Here is an 18338-nt window from a genome sequence, read left to right as displayed (position 1 = left end):
TTGTATCAGGTGTTGTTCTAACCAATCAGAGTGTGGTCACAGGTCAGGTGAACAGGAAGTTGTTTAATAAAATCACAGATGAAAAAATAAGTTTGTCAGAAAAATAAAAAAACTTCACAAACATGAAACTCAACGTCGTCAGGACCTTCAAAATAAAACACTTCCTGTCCAGCACCTGTCATTCGTCTGTTTCAGTCCAGGTGACAGCCAATCACGTTGAAGGAAGGCCTGCTGTTTTTTTTGTTTTTTTATTCTGTGATTTAAGTTGAATGGCCGGAGGTCAGCTGACTGTCCTCCTCGTCCTCCTCGTTGTCCTCCTCATCGTTGGTGGTGAAGACGTCTGACAGCAGGTACCTGTTCTCCTCCTGCTCCTCCTGCTGCTGCTCCTCCTCCTCCTGCTGCTTTCTCCTCGCCTTCTGCAGCCTCTCCTCCAGACGAGGACAAACGTTCACCTGCAGGAAGTCGATGACCTCTGAAACAGGAAGAGGCAGTGAGACGCCAAAGACCTGTGTGTATATAATACATATTTATACACACAGTATTGCAGTACTCACCTCCGTATGATAATCTGGTCCAGTTTGGAACTTTGGAAACTTTCAGTCGGTGAAAACTCTTCTGAACACACACGGGAGTAACTTTACTGCAACACAACACAGTACTGCTGTCAGGGGAATGTAATACTACTGTCAGTACTGCAGTAATAGTACTGTTACTGCAGTAAGGTTAGTAAACACAGACGTCAGCTGACTGTGGATCAGCTGACTGAACCCTCTAACAGGAAGTGACAGCGACAGACAGGAAGTTTGATCTTTGACCTCACCCGACAGCCTCAGCGACTTCGTCCCAGTCGATGTCGGCGATGTCGTCCACGCACATGTGATGCAACCTGAAACACATGATGTCATCGTTATGAAGGCATGTGTCTCCGTCATGGGCTCCGTCATGGTCCCAGTCATGGTCCCAGTCATGGTCTCCGTCATGGCTCCGTCATGGTCCCAGTCATGGTCTCCGTCATGGTCTCCGTCATGGCTCCGTCATGGTCTCCGTCATGGTCCCAGTCATGGTCCCAGTCATGGTCTCCGTCATGGTCTCCGTCATGGTCCCAGTCATGGTCCCAGTCATGGTCCCGGTCATGGTCCCGGTCATGGTCCCAGTCATGGTCCCGGTCATGGTCCCAGTCCCAGTCATGGTCTCGGTCATGGTCCCAGTCCCAGTCATGGTCCCGGTCATGGTCCCAGTCCCAGTCATGGTCCCGGTCATGGTCTCCGTCATGGTCTCGGTCATGGTCCCGGTCCCAGTCATGGTCTCGGTCATGGTCCCAGTCATGGTCTCCGTCATGGTCCCAGTCATGGTCCCGGTCATGGTCCCAGTCCCAGTCATGGTCCCGGTCATGGTCCCAGTCCCAGTCATGGTCCCGGTCATGGTCTCCGTCATGGTCTCGGTCATGGTCATGGTCCCAGTCATGGTCCTGGCCATTGTCTCAGTCCCGGTCATGGTCTCCGTCATGGTCCCGGTCATGGTCTCCGTCATGGTCATGGTCCCAGTCATGGTCCCGGCCATGGTCTCAGTCCCGGTCATGGTAATGGTCTCGGTCTTTATTTAAACAACAGGAAGTTCAGATCGAGTGATCTGATTGGACAAGAGTCGTTCATGAGTGATGATATCAAGAATACCTGAACAACATCAGTGTGATGATTAAATTAATGAATGGTTGGTCCTGTTTAAAGACTCAGAGGAGGGGTTACTGTCAGGTGTGTGAGCCCTGGTCCAAATGTGTGACCTGGTCCAAGTGTGAGTTCTGGTCCAGGTGTGAGAGTCCTGGTCCAGGTGTAAGTTCTGGTCCAGGTATGTCAGGTGGTCTTACGCATTGATGAGGTTGATTTTAGCCTGAAGTCCTTCAGGTCCTCTGTTGAAGGTGCCGACACCCGAAGACAGTTTGGACTTCAGTAGGGTGAACCTGAAAAACAGAGTGTACTGAGTACTTGTCCAGTACAGTACAGAACCAGAACCAGACCCAGCAGGTGTACTGACCATTTGAGTCGACACTGGCTCCAGGATCTGGTCTGGACCTTCTCGCTGATTTCCTTCCAGGGCAGGTTGTTACACAGCTGGTCTCTGCTTAGACCAGGTTCTGCAGAACTCTGCTGGACCAGATCCTTCAGGCAAGTCTTCAGAGCCGCCTTCAACCTGGACTCCTCGTCTCGACTCCACTGTCCCCGACCTGCAGCTGGACCCACATAAACAACACGGGTCACATTCTGCTGTGGTGGTCTAACAGAACCTTGGAGAACCTTGGGTCAGGTCAGGTCGGGTCGGTTCTTACCGATGCTGGTGAAGCGTTTCTGTAAGGCGTAGATGCTGCGACCGGTCTTCTCTGAGATCATCCTCCAGTCGTTGCCATGGAGGTTCTGTAACTTCACCAGAGACCGGACCTCTTCCTCTGAGAACCTGACAGACAACACATCGGGTTCAGACACAGCACAGGGCCCTGGTCTGACAACAGAACCAGACTGAAGTGAATGTGGACCTCTGACCTGCCCATGTGGTTCCTCTCATCAAACATCTTCTTCGCCCTCGTCAGAACCCGCTGACACGACCGAGGGATGCCCTCAGCTGAGAGACAGACAGGCAGAAAGACAGAGAGAGAGACAGGCAGGCAGAGAAACAGAGAGACAGACAGGCAGAAAGACAGAGAGAGAGACAGGCAGGCAGAGAAACAGACAGACAGACAGACAGACAGAGAGACAGACAGACAGACAGGCAGAGAGACAGACATCTGTAACCACTGCAAAAGACCTTTAAATGATGATGTCGTCATCGATGATGTCGTCGATGATGTCGTCGATGATGTCGTCGATGATGCGTTCACTTACCGATCCGCTCCATGAAGTTGTGTTGCACTCGCAGCTTCCTGATCTCCGCCTCCTGCTCTTTGAACCTCTGAGGAAACAGCAGCTGATTGGCTGAGCTGATTCCTGTCAGAACCAGGAAGTCCTGCACGTTCTGTCTGATGACCTGGTTCTCCTCCTGAGAGAACCGCCCCCGACGCAGACACACACCTGGGCGACAACAGGTGAGTTTACCATACAAGGACATGTTTCCTGTCTCAGTATTAGTACCTTGTTGTCTGCAGTATTAGTACCTTGTGTCTGCAGTATTAGTACCGCGTTGTCTGCAGTATTAGTACCTTGTGTCTGCAGTATTAGTACCTTGTGTTTGCTGTATTAGTACTTGTGTTTGCTGTATTAGTACCTTGTGTTTGCAGTATTAGTACCTTGTTTTTTGAAGTACTTGAAGCGGTGCAGGTCGTATCTCAGCAGTTTTTTGATCTGGTCAGCTGACTTCTTTTTCAGGTCAGGTACAAACTCCAGAAGCTCCGCCTCCTGCTGACCAAAACACCTGACAACAAGGAAGTACTGTTAATACAATGCTCTGATTGGACCAGAGGAATACTGCGTCTGATTGGACCAGAGGAATACTGCGTCTGATTGGACCAGAGGAATACTGCGTCTGATTGGACCAGAGGAATACTGCGTCTGATTGGACCAGAGGAATACTGCGCTCTGATTGATACTCACTCTTCTTCTCTTCCTGTCTCCTCCTCGGCCTCTCCTTCCTGTGACATCACACCATCTCCCATCTCTGTCCTGTTGTTGGTTTCCATGGAAACCACAGACTGCGTTTCTCTGGCGTTGTCATCTGTTGCCGTGGCAATGGTCTCCTCACTCGGCCTGTTCTTTTTTTTCTTCTTCTTCTTTGTCTCTGTGTTGCCAGTCTCAATGGCGACCTCTATTTGCTCGTACTTCAATGTCCTGCTGTTGTTGGTTTCCATGGAAACCACAGACTGTGTTTCTCTGTCGTTGTGATCTGTTGTTGCCTTGGCGACGCCATGCTCGTCAATCAGCCGGTTCTTGTTTTTCTTCTTCTTCTTTGTTTCTGTCTCGCTGGTTTCTTCGGCAACCTCCTCTCCATCAGCAGGAGGAGGAGTGAGCTCCTCTTCCTCCCTCTTCTTCTTCTTCTGACTCCTTGTATTTTCATCATCCTCAGCAGGAGGAGCAGGAGAAGGAGGAGTGAGCTCCTCTTCCTCCCTCTTCTTCTTCTTCCTCTTCTTCTTCTGACTCCTTGTATTTCCATCATCCTCAGCAGGAGGAGCAGGAGAAGGAGGAGTGAGCTCCTCTTCCTCCCTCTTCTTTTTCTTCTTCTTCTTTGTTTCTGTCTCGCTGGTTTCTATGGTGACCTCTGTGTCCTCCTCTCTCTTCTTCTTCTTCTTCTTCTGACTGCTTGTATTTCCATCATCCTCAGCAGGAGCAGGAGAAGGAGGAGTGAGCTCCTCTTCCTCCCTCTTCTTTTTCTTCTTCTTCAATCTCTCAGGTGTGTTGACGTCAACAGGTGGCGGACTGACTGACCTCCTCCTCTTCTGAGGGGACGGAGACCCTGCAGGAGGCTTCATGACAGGAGGAGGTGATGAAGGTCCAGACTTGATGCTGCTGGACCTAAAAGAGAAAAAAACAAGATTAGAACTCTTCAGACCGGTCCAGGTCCAGGTCCAGACCGGTCCAGGTCCAGACCGGTCCGGAGCTCTTGTTGATGGTCACAGGAAGAATCCACTGTCCTCCCGCTCGCAGAGCTTCTGTTGTTCACGGAGCATCAACTCAGCACAGAGCAGACAATCAGCTACAAAATACAAAATAAAACCCCGGTTGATTTTCAAATTAAAATACTACGTGTTCCTGAAGTCAACAGGTGAGGGGTGTTCAGGTGTAATCATTGATGATTCGCGAGATCTCGTGCGTAATCGCGACGCTCGGTGTCCGGTGGAGACGCAGCTGAGCGTCACAAACGGATCATGTGTGAGTTGGTGGACGGTACCGCGTGCTGTGTGTTTCAGGGGTTCCGGTTCCGGTACCGCGTGCTGTGTGTTTTAGGGGTTCCGGTTCCGGTACCGTATTCTCTGCCCCTCTCAGAGCACGAGCCTGATTAAGACCCAGGTGTGACCAGGTGACCCAAACACGTCACTGATCATCTGTCCCCGGGATATAGTCTCACCTGGACTCGGACTCGGTCTCGGTTCTGGTTCTGGTCTCTTCGGTACTGACCGTGGACTTTGCTGCTGCACGCGGGACGGACGGCACCACGACTTTGTTTACTTCCTGTTTTCTATCTGCGCATGCGCGGGGCTCCTCGAAGAGTTTTTTTTTTAAACTTTATTGAAAGAACAAACAAACAAAATTCAGTCACACTGTGCAACAACAGCAACAACAACACAACAACAGCAACAACAACAGCAACAACAGCAACAACAGCAACACAACCACAACAACAACAGCAACAACAACAGCAACAACAACACAACAACAGCAACAACAACAACAGCAACAACAACACAACAACAGCAACAACAACAGCAACAACAACACAACAACAACAACAACAACAGCAACAACAACAACAGCAACAACAACAGCAACAACAACAACAACAACAGCAACAACAACAGCAACAACAACAACAGCACAACAACAACAACAACAACACAACAACAGCAACAACACAACAGCAACAACAGCAACAACACAACAACAACACAACAGCAACACAACAGCAACAACACAACAACAACACAACAGCAACAACAACACAACAACAGCAACAACACAACAGCAACAACACAACAACAGCAACAACACAACAGCAACAACACAACAACAACACAACAGCAACACAACAACAACAACGCAACAACACAACAGCAACAACAGCAACAACACAACAACAACACAACAACAACAGCAACACAACAACAGCAACAACACAACAGCAACAACACAACAACAGCAACAACACAACAGCAACAACAACAACACAACAGCAACACAACAACAACAACGCAACAACACAACAGCAACAACAGCAACAACACAACAACAACACAACAACAACAGCAACACAACAACAGCAACAACACAACAACAACAACAACACAACAGCAACAACAACAACAGCAACACAACAACAGCAACAACACAACAGCAACAACACAACAACAGCAACAACACAACAGCAACAACACAACAACAACACAACAGCAACACAACAACAACAACGCAACAACACAACAGCAACAACAGCAACAACACAACAACAACACAACAACAACAGCAACACAACAACAGCAACAACACAACAACAACAACAACACAACAGCAACAACAACAACAACAACACAACAACAGCAACAACACAACAGCAACAACACAACAACAGCAACAACACAACAGCAACAACACAACAACAACACAACAGCAACACAACAACAACAACGCAACAACACAACAGCAACAACAGCAACAACACAACAACAACACAACAACAACAGCAACACAACAACAGCAACAACACAACAACAACAACAACACAACAGCAACAACAACAACAGCAACACAACAACAGCAACAACACAACAGCAACAACACAACAACAGCAACAACAACAACAGCAACAACACAACAACAACAGCAAAAACAACAACAACACAACAACAGCAACAACACAACAACAACAACAGCAACAACACAACAACAGCAACAACAACAGCAGCAACAACAGCAGCAACAACAACAACACAACAACAGCAACAACACAACAGCAGCAACAACACAACAACAGCAACAACACAACAACAGCAACAACAACAGCAGCAACAACAGCAACAACAACAGCAGCAACAACAGCAACAACAACAACAACACAACAGCAACAACAACAGCAGCAACAACAGCAACAACAACAGCAGCAACAACAGCACAGCAGAGTTACATGACAGTATAATCAGGTCAGACTTATCTTACATGTAAATACAGTTCTAGTTATAACTGTTGTGATCTGCATGGATCTCCATTACAGACATCTCTCATCAGTAATTAACTTAAGACACTTATAATAATCCACTTCAGTCAAAAACAGCTTGAATGATGGTGATGCATCTTGAAATTTACATTTATGGATGTGAAAGTTCCCTAATAAAATAAAGACGTTGACAATAATACAGTTTCTTTTCTGTGTATTCAAAATAAGTACTAATGTTTTTTTTCCCTCAGTGCTGATTTTATGTTTTGTTTCACAGTTTATAGTTCCAAAATGACAATAAATAAATAAATTACTTTTTCAGGTTTTACAAAAGCTCCATTTGTTATCGATGTGATGCCTTAGATGGGTATATGTTATGTTGTATTTTTAAATGTAATTCTCTGATTTTATTTGTGACACAGAATTTAAAAGGAGGCAGGCTGTATGCCAATCAACATCCATAAAGACAGCAGGTGTTATTTCCTTTGCAGAAACTTTCTGTGACGTGTTTATTACTGCATGTTTTATTCAGGATGTCGCCTCGAAGAGCGTGCTGTGAGAGAGAGGTCTCACTCTGACGGAGGAAAAGAAACACCAAGTCACTGTGTGTGTAACACTGACAGCTAGAGGTTAGAAATGGTACTGCAGCATGAAGAGACAACATGAGTCTGACTTCAGTCTGATTTCAGTCTTTAGTCAGTCTTCAGTCTTTAGTCAGTCTTCAGTCTTTAGTCAGTCTCAGTCTGATCTCTACGACCCATGTACACGTAACATTTACAATGTGTCTGTCACTTCCCATGATGCACTGTGGGTTGATGATGGTGGAAATGTTACGTTATATGTAACGTTAATATAACGTTTATATAATGTTCATATACTGTTATGTATATTTCAGGTTATATAAATAAATTAATGGATTATTTGAAAAATGTCCAAAGACTCAACCTACAGCTGAAGTCATCGAGTCACATGATCATCAGAGAACAGACGGACCTCCACAGATGGACCTCCACAGACGGACCTCCACAGACGGACCCCCACAGACGGACCCCCACAGATGGACCCCCACAGATGGACCTCCACAGACGGACCTCCACAGACGGACCCCCACAGACGGACCTCCACAGACGGACCTCCACAGACGGACCTCCACAGATGGTTCTTTAAGTCTGGTTCTTTGAAGAACTGAACAAATTACCTAATTGGACCTTTTATATCTATTTCTGTGTTTAATTTAAATGAAAACAGGAAACTGATTCTGTTTGTTAGAAATTCATTTTAAAATCAGTAACAAACACAACAGGACAGAAAGAACACAGACACCCCACAACCTGGTTCAGGATCTGGTTCAGATCTGGTTCAGACCTGGTTCAGGTCAGTGCCCTGAGGGGTTAGGATACAGTCAGTGATGATGTGAAAACATTGAACTCTATATTTAACTCACAAAGAAACTGATCAAATGTTAAACAGAAATGTGACTAAACATTTTGAATGTGATGAACAAAGTCTGTAAACGAGCAGCTGAAAGCAAACAGCTGCTGGATCATCTCACAGTGAATAAGGTTACCTGTCAACAGGTGAGTCACATGACAGAAAGGCTGAGTGTTTGTGCAGTAGACATGTGGAGGGGTTCACCACTCTGTGAAAGAATGCTCGTCTACACTTCATCACATTGTTCAAAGATTCAGCCAATCAGAAGAAAGCTCTGTAACAAGGGACAAGGCTGAGAACCAATCATGTGTGTCTGTGATGTTCAGGCCCTGCAAACAGCAGAGCATCAAACAGACAGGATTCTGTCATGGACATCACTGCATGGGCTGAGGAACATCAACACACTTCATGAGGAACACTTCAACAACATCCACCAACACTCCACCATGACTCCACCACCAAGACTCCACTATGACTCCACCAAGACTCCACCATGACTCCACTATCAACTCCACCATCAACTCCATCATGACTCCACTATCAACCCCACCATGACTCCACATCGACTTCACTATCAACTCCACAAACTCCACCATGACTCCACCGCAACTCCACCACAACCCCACCACGACTCCACCATGACTCCACCACGATTCCACCACGACTCCACCACGATTTCACGACCACTCCAGCACCACTCCAGCTTGAGCTCATTTGAGGTGGACTGAGATGAAGTGGAAAGCTGTCCTGTGGTCCGATGAGATGCCATGTCCACAGAGTTAAAGAGAGACCGTCCGGCTTGTTGGGTTTAGGGTTAGAGCTCTTTGTGCTGTTGTCAATGTTTTCACATCATTTCACACACATCGAAACACGGGTGCACTTTCTCTTGCACAGTTATCACCTGAACCTGGACCCGGTGGAACTAAACCAGAACCAGACGCAAGTCATGTGACCTCATCATCACACATTCATGAGGTGGTGAACATCTGGGAGATCATCAACATAATCTATGGCATCATCAATGTAATCTATGACATCATTAATCTATAGCCTCAGAAGGTCTCGTTAGACTCCACCTGTTCTCCCGTGTCCCAGATCATTACGTGAAAAAACAGGAAGTGACACATGACAGGAAGTTAATTTAGTTATTAGATTTAATTAGTGGACCATCAGTCAGCAGGATTTTCACCTGGACCAACACCTGCAGATGACCATCTTCTTCTTCACTGGCTTTAATAAAGTCACACAGGATGTCGACATAGTAATCGGATCCTGAAGGCCAGCAGTGGTTCTGGTCTCAGACCAGCAGGGTGTGACACAGTCTGGATTCTGGTCTCAGTCTGAATGCTGATACACAAAAACATCCAGAAACAACAGTAGTAGTAGTGCTCAGTAAAGCCCGTCCCTGTGGGGCTCTGACAGACCCATCCAGACCCTCGTCTTCATCAGTGATGATGATGATGATGGCGGTGGGAGGAGTCAGCTGAGTGTTTGTGAAGTGAGGCTCTCTGCTCATCCATCCTCCTGGACTGAACCCTCTGAATCAAACTGAAGAAGTCCTCCTGACCTTCAGGAACCGAGCTCACCACAACATCCAGGTCAGGAAGGGAGCACCTCTGGTCCTCCATCCTGTCAGACTGCAGACAGACAGACAGACAGACAGACAGACAGACAGACAGACAGACAGACAGACAGACAGACAGACAGACAGACAGACAGACAGGCAGTGGGACAGGAGGTACACGGTGAGTATGACAGGCCAGTCAAATCCCCTGATCCTGATCCTGAACATCCCTGCACCATGTTCCTCATTTGTTTACTGAACCACACCTGTCCCTCCATAAGCCTCCAGCTAAACCAGTAAATATATCCTGTCTCCTGTTCCTGTCTGAACCCTGTTCCTGTCTGAACCTTGTTCTTGTCTGGACCTTGTTCCTGTCTCCTGTTCCTGTCTGAACCCTGTTCCTGTCTGAACCTTGTTCTTGTATGGACCTTGTTCCTGTCTCCTGTTCCTGTCTGGACATTGTTCCTGTCTGAACCTTGTTCCCGTCTGGACATTGTTCCTGTCTCCTGTTCCTGTCTGGACATTGTTCCTGTCTGGACATTGTTCCTGTCTGGACATTGTTCTTGTCTGGACCTTGTTCCTGTCTCCTGTTCCTGTCTGGACATTGTTCCTGTCTGGACATTTTCCTGTCTGGACATTGTTCCTGTCTGGACATTGTTCCTGTCTGAACCTTGTTCTTGTCTGGACCTTGTTCCTGTCTCCTGTTCCTGTCTGGACATTGTTCCTGTCTGAACCTTGTCCCTTTCTGAACCATGTTTCTGTCTGGACCTTGTTCCTGTCTCCTGTTCCTGTCTGGACATTGTTCCTTTCTGGACATGTTCCTGTCTGAACCTTGTTCTTGTCTGGACCTTGTTCCTGTCTCCTGTTCCTGTCTGGACATTGTTCCTGTCTGAACCTTGTCCCTGTCTGAACCATGTTCCTATCTGAACCATGTTCCTGTCTGGACCATGTTCCTGTCTGGACATTGTTCCTGTCTGGACATTGTTCCTGTCTGGACCTTGTTCCTATCTGAACCATGTTCCTGTCTGAACCTTGTTCCTGTCTGAACCATGTTCCTGTCTGAACCTTGTTCCTGTCTGGACATTGTTCCTGTCTGGACCTTGTTCCTATCTGAACCATGTTCCTGTCTGGACCATGTTCCTGTCTGAACCCTGTTCTTGCCTGGACCTTGTTCCTGTCTGTCTCCTGTTCTTGTTTGGGCCCTGTGCTGTATTCTGTTCTTGCTTGCGCCTTGTTTCCTGGTGGTAGTGTTCCAGGGTAAAGGAAACTTCAAAGAGCTACCCTGCACCCGGAGACGTATCATGTACCCTGTCAGGACCCTTACCCCGCTCACTCCAGTACCCTGATTTGTGAGCCTGTCTGACAGGGTTTAAGGGCTGATCTGACAGTTTAGTTCCCTTTAAGTAATTCATGTGTCTTCTCTGCTGGTACCTGGTAGTGTATGAGCATGTAGTAGAAATCCAGACTAGGTGTGGTGGGCTGGTCAGGGCTGCAGGCCCCACACAGAGTAGCTGGTCCTGGGTCAGGCAGCAGGCTAAGGCTGGCTCTCTGGTCATCCAGTCTCTGACCCTGACACTCCAGGATCAGGTCCAACAAGGCCTCTGGCTCCTCCTGCTGGCTGCTCCGACGCTACAGCAACAACACAGAGAAAGTCTATGTCAGAACCGTAACCTGAACCTGAACCCTCTGGTTCTTTGAAAAAACAAGTTACAAAAAAACTGATGGGGAGAAGTCAACTACGACTCCCAAGATGCATTTCACTTACAAACTACCAATCACAGAGCTTCACATTCACAGTAGTCGTAGTTACCTTGTTCCTTGAAATTATTGTTCTGGTTCTGGAGCTCACAAGAGAGCCGAGGCTCTGACCCCTGGGCCTGGTGGAGCTTCCTTCAGCACCAGCTACAGGAGTCACAAGACCTCCCAGGTTCCTGAGGGTCCTGAGGGGTGAGGTGGAGACTGAGGTCCTGGGAGCTGGGTGAGGCTGAGGAGCAGCACCAGTGCCAGTGGGACTGGATCCCAGCCCGCCCTCCAGACTGCCATTGTGGTGAGGGGGTGGAGAAGGTTTGGGTGTGGTCCCTCTGATCATCCCATTCTGGTGTGAAGGTGAAGACAGGGCGAGAGGAGGTAAACCTGCGAGCTTTTTGTCAGCCATGTTGGAACCAAGGCGGTGCGGGCGGGGCTATATCACTGTTCTGTGGGAGGAGTTACACCTGGACAGGAACAGGAAGTGAGACACCAGGAGGCGGAGTTACAGTTCAAATAACGTCTGTTTTATAGTTGACCAACCTAACCAAGCTAAGCTAACCAAGCTAACAGAACACAACTAGCCTCCATGTTGTTAAATAAAGTTCTGACATTACTTCACCTCCTGTTTGTGAAGTTTCCTTCTCTCTCTCCGTGTTTTCATGTCTCTCTTCTTCTTCTTCTGTTTGTTCGTCGTCCCGTTTTTGCACCGACTGAAATGTGTCGATCGGCTGGTCAGCACACACAGAAACACACACACACACTAACACAATGAAAGAGGACAAACTCCCCCTCTGGGCTTACATCACGGTCACTATGACAACCAAAGAGAGGCTTCCAAATCCTGCCTCCCAAACACACACACACACACACACACACACACACACACACACATTCCTGCATTGTTGAGATCCATTCAGTTGAACCGAAGAGCTGCCGAGGGCCTCAAACACACACACACAGACACACTAACATACACACACACACACAGTGTGTATGTGCATTTAGCGTTGTTGTCAATAAAGTTTCTTTGAATTGGACCACAGTTCTGGAGAACAAACCGAGGTGAATCCAAAAGGTTCATTAAGCAGAGTGATAACGAGGAGGGTTTAGTCTGAGGACATCATGGACTCAACTGCTTTGAACAGGGACCTTCAGTCTGTTGTCTTAGGGGACGACTGGACTGACTCACCTTGTTGTTGCACCGAGGTAACAGTGAGTTCACTTTCCTGAGAGGGAAGCAGGAGATGAGACACCAGTTACTGGACTGATAAGCATACTTAATCCATGGGATCGGTCCATACTGCAGGACTTTAGTCTGACTGTTGGTCTTCAAATGAAAGTCTGATAAGAGGTGAACTGTAGCAGAAGGTTGTCCACACTTGGGACACCAGAGTATCAAACATGGTCAACCATACAACAGGGTCCAGGGCGATGTGGAACCAAGGATAACTGGGAATGAGTGGTCAGAGCAGACCAGAGGACGATGACATGTAACCTCTTATCCTCTTCCACAGCAGGCCACCAGAAGTGGTTTGAACTGTCCCAGGATGACAGGAGTATTAAAAGACCATTACCCAGATTAGGATGTTGCTCCTGAGATTTCTGCATGAACTCCAACCAACCACAGAGGAGGGAATGATGGTCTCTGGGTCCCCTCTTGGTGATGTAGAGACCAAGGAGATCACCACAGGGAGTTTGTTTTGGAGCTCATGGAGTCCACGGGAAGTGCTGGACTGGATCTTTGGAGATAAGATGTTGGTTTCTCAGCTTGAAACACAAACCAATCATCATAGCTAAGACCCAGATGGCACCCCTCTCTCTCTATCCGCCCCTCTCTATCTTTAACTCAACTGGTCTTGGTGGATGACTGTCTACCAATAAGCTTGGGTCTGTTAAAAGGAAGGTTTACCTTGCCACTGTTGCCAAGTGCTTGCTCATGGTTGAACTGTTGGTCTCTGTAAATAATATTATAAAGAATACAGTCTAGACCTGCTCTGTATGGAAAGTGTCATGAGATAATTGAAGTTATGATATGGCGCTATATAAATAAAATTGAATTGAAGTGAATTGAACTTGTTCTTTATGTGATGCTGTTCAGGTCGTGGACATCAATGCAGGGTCTTGTACCTGCAACTAGAGGACCAAGGAGATCCAGGAAGAAGATTCACTGCACAATCAGACATTCTGTAAAGTGCTATCAGATCTTTACTAAGTCCTGCAACTGGGTCACTGTACTCCACCAGTACTGTGGATTAATCTGCTGGTTCAGGTTTTGGTTCTGATGGTCCACAGGCGACAGAGTCAAGACAAGTCTCAAAGTCAGAGACAAGTCCAGAGTCTTTGTGGGCCATGTAGGACCAGGACGGGTACTCCCAACAACAGAGATGATGTCATACTCTGTCGTCCAATCAGGTCACTTGAAACTTGGTCGGTTGAATAGATGCAGATGTTACCATAGCAACATCTGCAGCCACCTGATGCTGCTGTCAATCATCCTGACATCATCACTGTGCTGCTGCAACAAGAGAGAGAAGAAGTAGAAGCAACAGAAGAAGAAGAAGAAGGAGAAGAAGAAGAAGAAGAAGAAGAAGAAGGAGAAGAAGAAGAAGGAGAAGAAGAAGGAGGAGTCGATGATGACTGAAGTGAAGGAGTACCTGTCTCACCATCACATCCCTCAGCTGTTGGAGGTAAGATACAATTATTCAGCTGATTTCTATTTCTGATCAAGACAAAACAAAACAGATTGTTTCCTTAATGACACTCTCTTCTTCTTCTTCTTCTTCTTCTTCTTCTTCATTATCAACAGCTAATTAATTATTCGGTTTATACATTTTATTATTAATTATTGATTGTCATGTTATAACAGACCAGCTCCTGGCGGTCCTCAGTCAGGTTTATTTTTAGACCCGGACTGATGGAGACCACCATCAGAGCTTATGACCCTTGAGGCAGCCGCAGATATTCATTAAACTAATTACTGTCATTCAGAGTCTGTTAACAGGTTTGCTGTACCATCGCCCTGAGGACCCCGTCAGCTTCCTGCAGAGCTGCCTGATCAAAACCAGACAGCTGGGGGGTCCTGAGGCTGTCACATGGGATGCTTTCATCACCCTGGAGAGAAACCAATTGAGCCCTGGACCCCCTAAAACAACATTTCCGGTACCATCACTACCTCCAAGAAAACCCCAGACAACACAAACACCACCTCCAAGACCCCAAATACCGTGCACAACACCATCAATGACCCCCAAAACAACTCTACCCCCTATAGCACCATCAGTACCTCCAATAAAACCCCAGACATCCCAACCGACATCCCCAATACCTCCTATAACAGGACCAATACCCCCAAAAACAACACTGATACCCCCTATTAAACCACAAATAGCCCCACCAAGATATTCTGAACCCCCAAAGCCCAAAACATCCGTTGAACCCAAAGTCCTCATCCAAGCTCCAGCTGGACCTGCATCAACCGCCCAACCTGTCCATGCGGAAATGAAGGAACAAGGAGACCCAAAGACCTTCAGCACAGAGGGTAAGATACCTGACAAATGTCTCTCTTTCACGAGGTCTACATTACCAAGTCCACTTAGAGTTCAGATTTTTAGGATTTTGGCTCATCTGAAGGTCCAGTTCTTCAGTTCCTCAGGAGGTCCAGTTCTTCAGTTCAGGTCCTCACAAGGTCTAGTTTTTCAGTTCAGGTCCTCAGGAGGTCTAGTCTTGAGGGGTCCAGCCTGAACATATGTTAGAGTTTGTAGTGGCAGTGTCAGAGACTCTTCTCACTGTCTCTCCTTCCAGCTCCTCATCCTGGACCTCCTTCTTCTCCAGTCCGGTCTCAGCTCTCCATAGACTCGGACTCTGACTTGACAGAAAGTTCTGGACTGCGGCAGGAAGTCAGCATCATCGGTCCTCAGAAGCCCCTCATCATCTTTATCATTGGTAAGAGGTCTCCAGGTCTCAGGCTCGGTGGTTGATGGTTTTGTTCAGCGGTGTGAGAACTGATTTTGAAAACTTCAGGTGGTCCAGGAAGTGGGAAGGGGAGTCAGGCGGCGAGGCTGGCTCGATGCTTCAGCTTCAGAGTTATCTCATTGGACGAGCTGCTCAGGAGACAGCTGTTAAGCCACGCCTCCCCCAGCAGGAAGTGGAAGGTCATTTCAGAAATGATGGGTCACGGAGAGCTTGGACCACAGGTTAGTCAACAAACCTGAACTCTGAACCACCAATCAGCACCTGAACCTTAACCCAGACCCTCAAGACCTTTCTGTGATGTCATCAAACTTAGGAGGAGACAATCTCAGAGCTGAGGCGACAGCTGATTGGTCGACAGGAAGTCCGAGGGTTCATCGTGGAGGGATTCCCTCGAGATGTCCACCAGGCTCTCTGCTTTCAGGAACAGGTACATGGGGGTCCATCAGAGAGACCAGGTCCTGTGAAGTCTGACCAATAAAAACAGATAATATCTCTGTTGTCCCACCCTCTCTGTGTTTAGATTGGCTCTCCTGATGTGGTGATGCTGCTGCTCTGCTCCAATGAGACGCTGCGCTGTCGTCTGCAGCGACGAGCCGCTCAGCTCGGTCTCCTAGGAGACAACAGCCACGCCCTCCGGAGACGCCTGGAGGCGTTTCAGAGAGACGCCGTGTCCGTCAGGAGATACTACAGACAGCTACACCTGCTGACCCAGGTACACCTACTGACACACCTGCTCACACACCTGCTCACACACCTACTGACAAATAGCTAACATATGCTAACTGCGTACAGGTGGATGGAGATGCAGACGAGGACGTGATCTTTGCTGATCTGAGTTCAGTCATCAGAGAAAAACTAAAGGATTCAGGTACTGACTGATCGGTCAGCTATCGAGCTGTCCTGCATCATTGATCATCAGTTATTGATTTGTTTGTGTCTCGAGGTCCTGCTGATATCCCAGAATGCAGCAGTGTGGTCAGATCTGTCAATCATTAACACAAATTGTGTTCATCATGAACCAATCAGTGATCAGAGTGTTTTACCTGTTTGTTAACTGTGTGATGTCATTCTGGTCTGTGACTAAAACAGGAAGTGATGTTCTATGAATAAATATAAATGTCGTGTCTGATCTGATGTGTGATTAATAAATCAGAGGATGTCAGTGATTGTACGACAGGTGATGTCAGGTATGTTTTTATGTTCAGTATCTTTACATGAGTGTTTGAAGGTCACAGACAACACAGAAACATCTCTGAAATGGAAAAAAGTTCAACTTAAATTCTTATGAAACATCTCAAATATTAAACATGTCAAAAACATGTAAGAAATAAACTATATAACAAACACGTCAATCATGTTCAAACTTTGAAATGTTTGCAGGTAAAGAGTGAAACAGTCATGTGATCGTCCTGTTAAAACCTTCAGACCTGAAATCTTTAACATGTTTTATTAAACTTCGTCGTCTCTCTGATGAATGAACGTGTTAAAGGGCCGGTTCACTCTAATCTCTGGAGCTGCTCTATTTAAAGACACACAGCATCATGGGTAATCACTGTCCTTATCACAGCAGGAATGTTCATGAAGACACGTCAGGAGATAAAGAGACCCAAATAGACTGAAGGGGGACAGAGAGAGACAAGGACAGGGGGGGGGGCGACCAACACCATCCCCATATCAGACCACAGGTCATGTGACCCTTCATCAGACCTCCTCCGGCCTCAGTTTGGAGCTGTGTAGGCTGACCGTCGACCCTCTCACGTCAAACTCTGGACCATCTTTGTGGACCCTCTTCACATGAAGATGATTAGTCCCCCACGCCCCCAAGCTGAGTGTGGTGTGATTGGTAGGTTGTTGTCATGGTTACAGGTCTGCTTCAAGTCCTGGTCTGGCTCAGACCGGCTATCTTATCATCTCTTCGAGTGTTTCTATTCCAGTTCACTTCCATCTTTGGTCTTCTGCTCTCTCTCCTGCCTCACTCATCCCTTCTCGACCCAATATAAAACCCCGTCACTGCAGTCTCCATCCGACTCCATCCGTCCTCTCAGCATCATGGCTCCTAAGAAAGTGGAACCCAAAAAGACAGAGGTGAAGAAGGTGGAGGCGAAAAAGGAGGAGCCCGCTCCACCTCCCAAACCCGCAGAACCAGTTCCCAAACCTCCTGAGGTGGACCTGAAGAGCATCGTGGTGGAGTTCACCCCGGACCAAATCGAAGAGTTCAGAGACGCCTTCACGCTGTTTGATGAGACGCCGGCCGGTGAGATGAAGATCACCTATGCTCAGTGCGGAGATGTGATGCGAGCACTCGGGCACAACCCCACCAACGACGACGTCCTGAAGGTGCTCGGGAGGCCAAAGGCAGAAGAGCTGCACGTCAAGCTGCTGGACTTTGACACCTTCCTGCCCATGCTGCAGCACGTGGCGCGCTCCAAAGAACAGGGAACTTTCGAGGACTTCGTGGAGGGTCTGAGGGTGTTCGACAAGGAGGGCAACGGCACAGTGATGGGCGCCGAGCTCCGCCATGTCCTGTCCACGCTCGGAGAGAAGATGACAGAGAACGAGGTGGACCGGCTGATGGTGGGACAGGAAGACTCCAACGGACACATCAACTACACCGAGTTTGTCAAACACATCCTGGCTGGGTAAATGCCGCTGATGGGTTCTGGTTCTGATGGACTGAGGTTCAGTCAGTCTCTGATGTCTCTGAGTGTTTAATGTTGATTAAACGTCTTCAGTCGTTCTTGTGTCTTCATGTTTGTCTGCAGAGGTTTGTGGGTAA

General features: G+C 47.5%; 3 protein-coding genes and 1 pseudogene across 8 annotated transcripts; 3 read left to right on the top strand and 1 right to left on the bottom strand.

Moving 5' to 3' along the window:
• Nucleotides 1–43: 43 nt before the first annotated feature.
• On the bottom strand, nt 44–12338 carry LOC104939375 (transcription termination factor 1). Of its 6 annotated transcripts, XM_027284386.1 has the most exons (14): nt 12210–12338; nt 11652–12054; nt 11273–11470; nt 9490–9914; nt 3579–4018; nt 3275–3399; nt 2874–3059; nt 2535–2613; nt 2324–2448; nt 2032–2227; nt 1865–1957; nt 821–886; nt 555–640; nt 44–472 (listed from the first exon to the last, which is right to left on the bottom strand). In XM_027284386.1, the coding sequence occupies exons 4-14, from the start codon at nt 9535–9537 to the stop codon at nt 261–263; spliced, it is 1656 nt and encodes a 551-aa protein (XP_027140187.1). In that variant the 5' UTR covers nt 9538–9914; nt 11273–11470; nt 11652–12054; nt 12210–12338; the 3' UTR covers nt 44–260. The 6 variants fall into 6 exon arrangements, with proteins under 6 accessions (XP_027140187.1, XP_027140185.1, XP_019134286.2 ...); XM_027284384.1 differs by lacking the exons at nt 9490–9914; nt 11273–11470; nt 11652–12054; nt 12210–12338 and adding exons at nt 4085–4493; nt 4731–4863 and having other exon boundaries at nt 3579–4000; XM_019278741.2 differs by lacking the exons at nt 9490–9914; nt 11273–11470; nt 11652–12054; nt 12210–12338 and adding an exon at nt 5047–5200 and having other exon boundaries at nt 3579–4674.
• Nucleotides 12339–14192: 1854 nt separating this feature from the next.
• LOC109143020 (vegetative cell wall protein gp1) lies at nt 14193–16043 on the top strand. The gene is made up of 2 exons (XM_019278743.2): nt 14193–14277; nt 14579–16043. The coding sequence occupies exons 1-2, from the start codon at nt 14221–14223 to the stop codon at nt 15329–15331; spliced, it is 810 nt and encodes a 269-aa protein (XP_019134288.1). The 5' UTR covers nt 14193–14220; the 3' UTR covers nt 15332–16043.
• Nucleotides 15757–17207, top strand: LOC113746889 (adenylate kinase isoenzyme 5-like). Its single transcript, XM_027284306.1, has 5 exons — nt 15757–15783; nt 15876–15989; nt 16083–16274; nt 16355–16430; nt 17133–17207. The coding sequence occupies exons 1-5, from the start codon at nt 15757–15759 to the stop codon at nt 17174–17176; spliced, it is 453 nt and encodes a 150-aa protein (XP_027140107.1). The 3' UTR covers nt 17177–17207.
• A 71-nt stretch (nt 17208–17278) lies between these two features.
• LOC104935607 (myosin light chain 4 pseudogene) lies at nt 17279–18299 on the top strand (annotated as a pseudogene).
• Nucleotides 18300–18338: the final 39 nt, after the last annotated feature.

The sequence above is a fragment of the Larimichthys crocea genome, chromosome XI (genome assembly GCF_000972845.2).
Source record: "Larimichthys crocea isolate SSNF chromosome XI, L_crocea_2.0, whole genome shotgun sequence".
Lineage (NCBI taxonomy): Eukaryota > Metazoa > Chordata > Actinopteri > Sciaenidae > Larimichthys > Larimichthys crocea.
This window is presented reverse-complemented; position numbering and strand designations above follow the sequence as displayed.

Coding starts and splice junctions, on each gene's coding strand:
- LOC109143020 (XM_019278743.2), top strand. CDS start 14,221: ATGATGACTGAAGTGAAGGAGTACCTGTCTCACCATCACATCCCTCAG. Junction 14,278..14,578: donor ACATCCCTCAGCTGTTGGAG/GTAAGATACAAT, acceptor ACTGTCATTCAG/AGTCTGTTAACAGGTTTGCT.
- LOC104939375 (XM_027284382.1), bottom strand. CDS start 4,768: ATGATTACACCTGAACACCCCTCACCTGTTGACTTCAG. Junction 3,060..3,274: donor CAAGTACTTCAAAAAACAAG/GTACTAATACTG, acceptor GTTGTCGCCCAG/GTGTGTGTCTGCGTCGGGGG. Junction 2,449..2,534: donor GAGAGGAACCACATGGGCAG/GTCAGAGGTCCA, acceptor GTTGTCTGTCAG/GTTCTCAGAGGAAGAGGTCC.
- LOC113746889 (XM_027284306.1), top strand. CDS start 15,757: ATGGGTCACGGAGAGCTTGGACCACAG. Junction 15,990..16,082: donor CTCTCTGCTTTCAGGAACAG/GTACATGGGGGT, acceptor CTCTGTGTTTAG/ATTGGCTCTCCTGATGTGGT. Junction 16,431..17,132: donor AGAAAAACTAAAGGATTCAG/GTACTGACTGAT, acceptor TTATCACAGCAG/GAATGTTCATGAAGACACGT.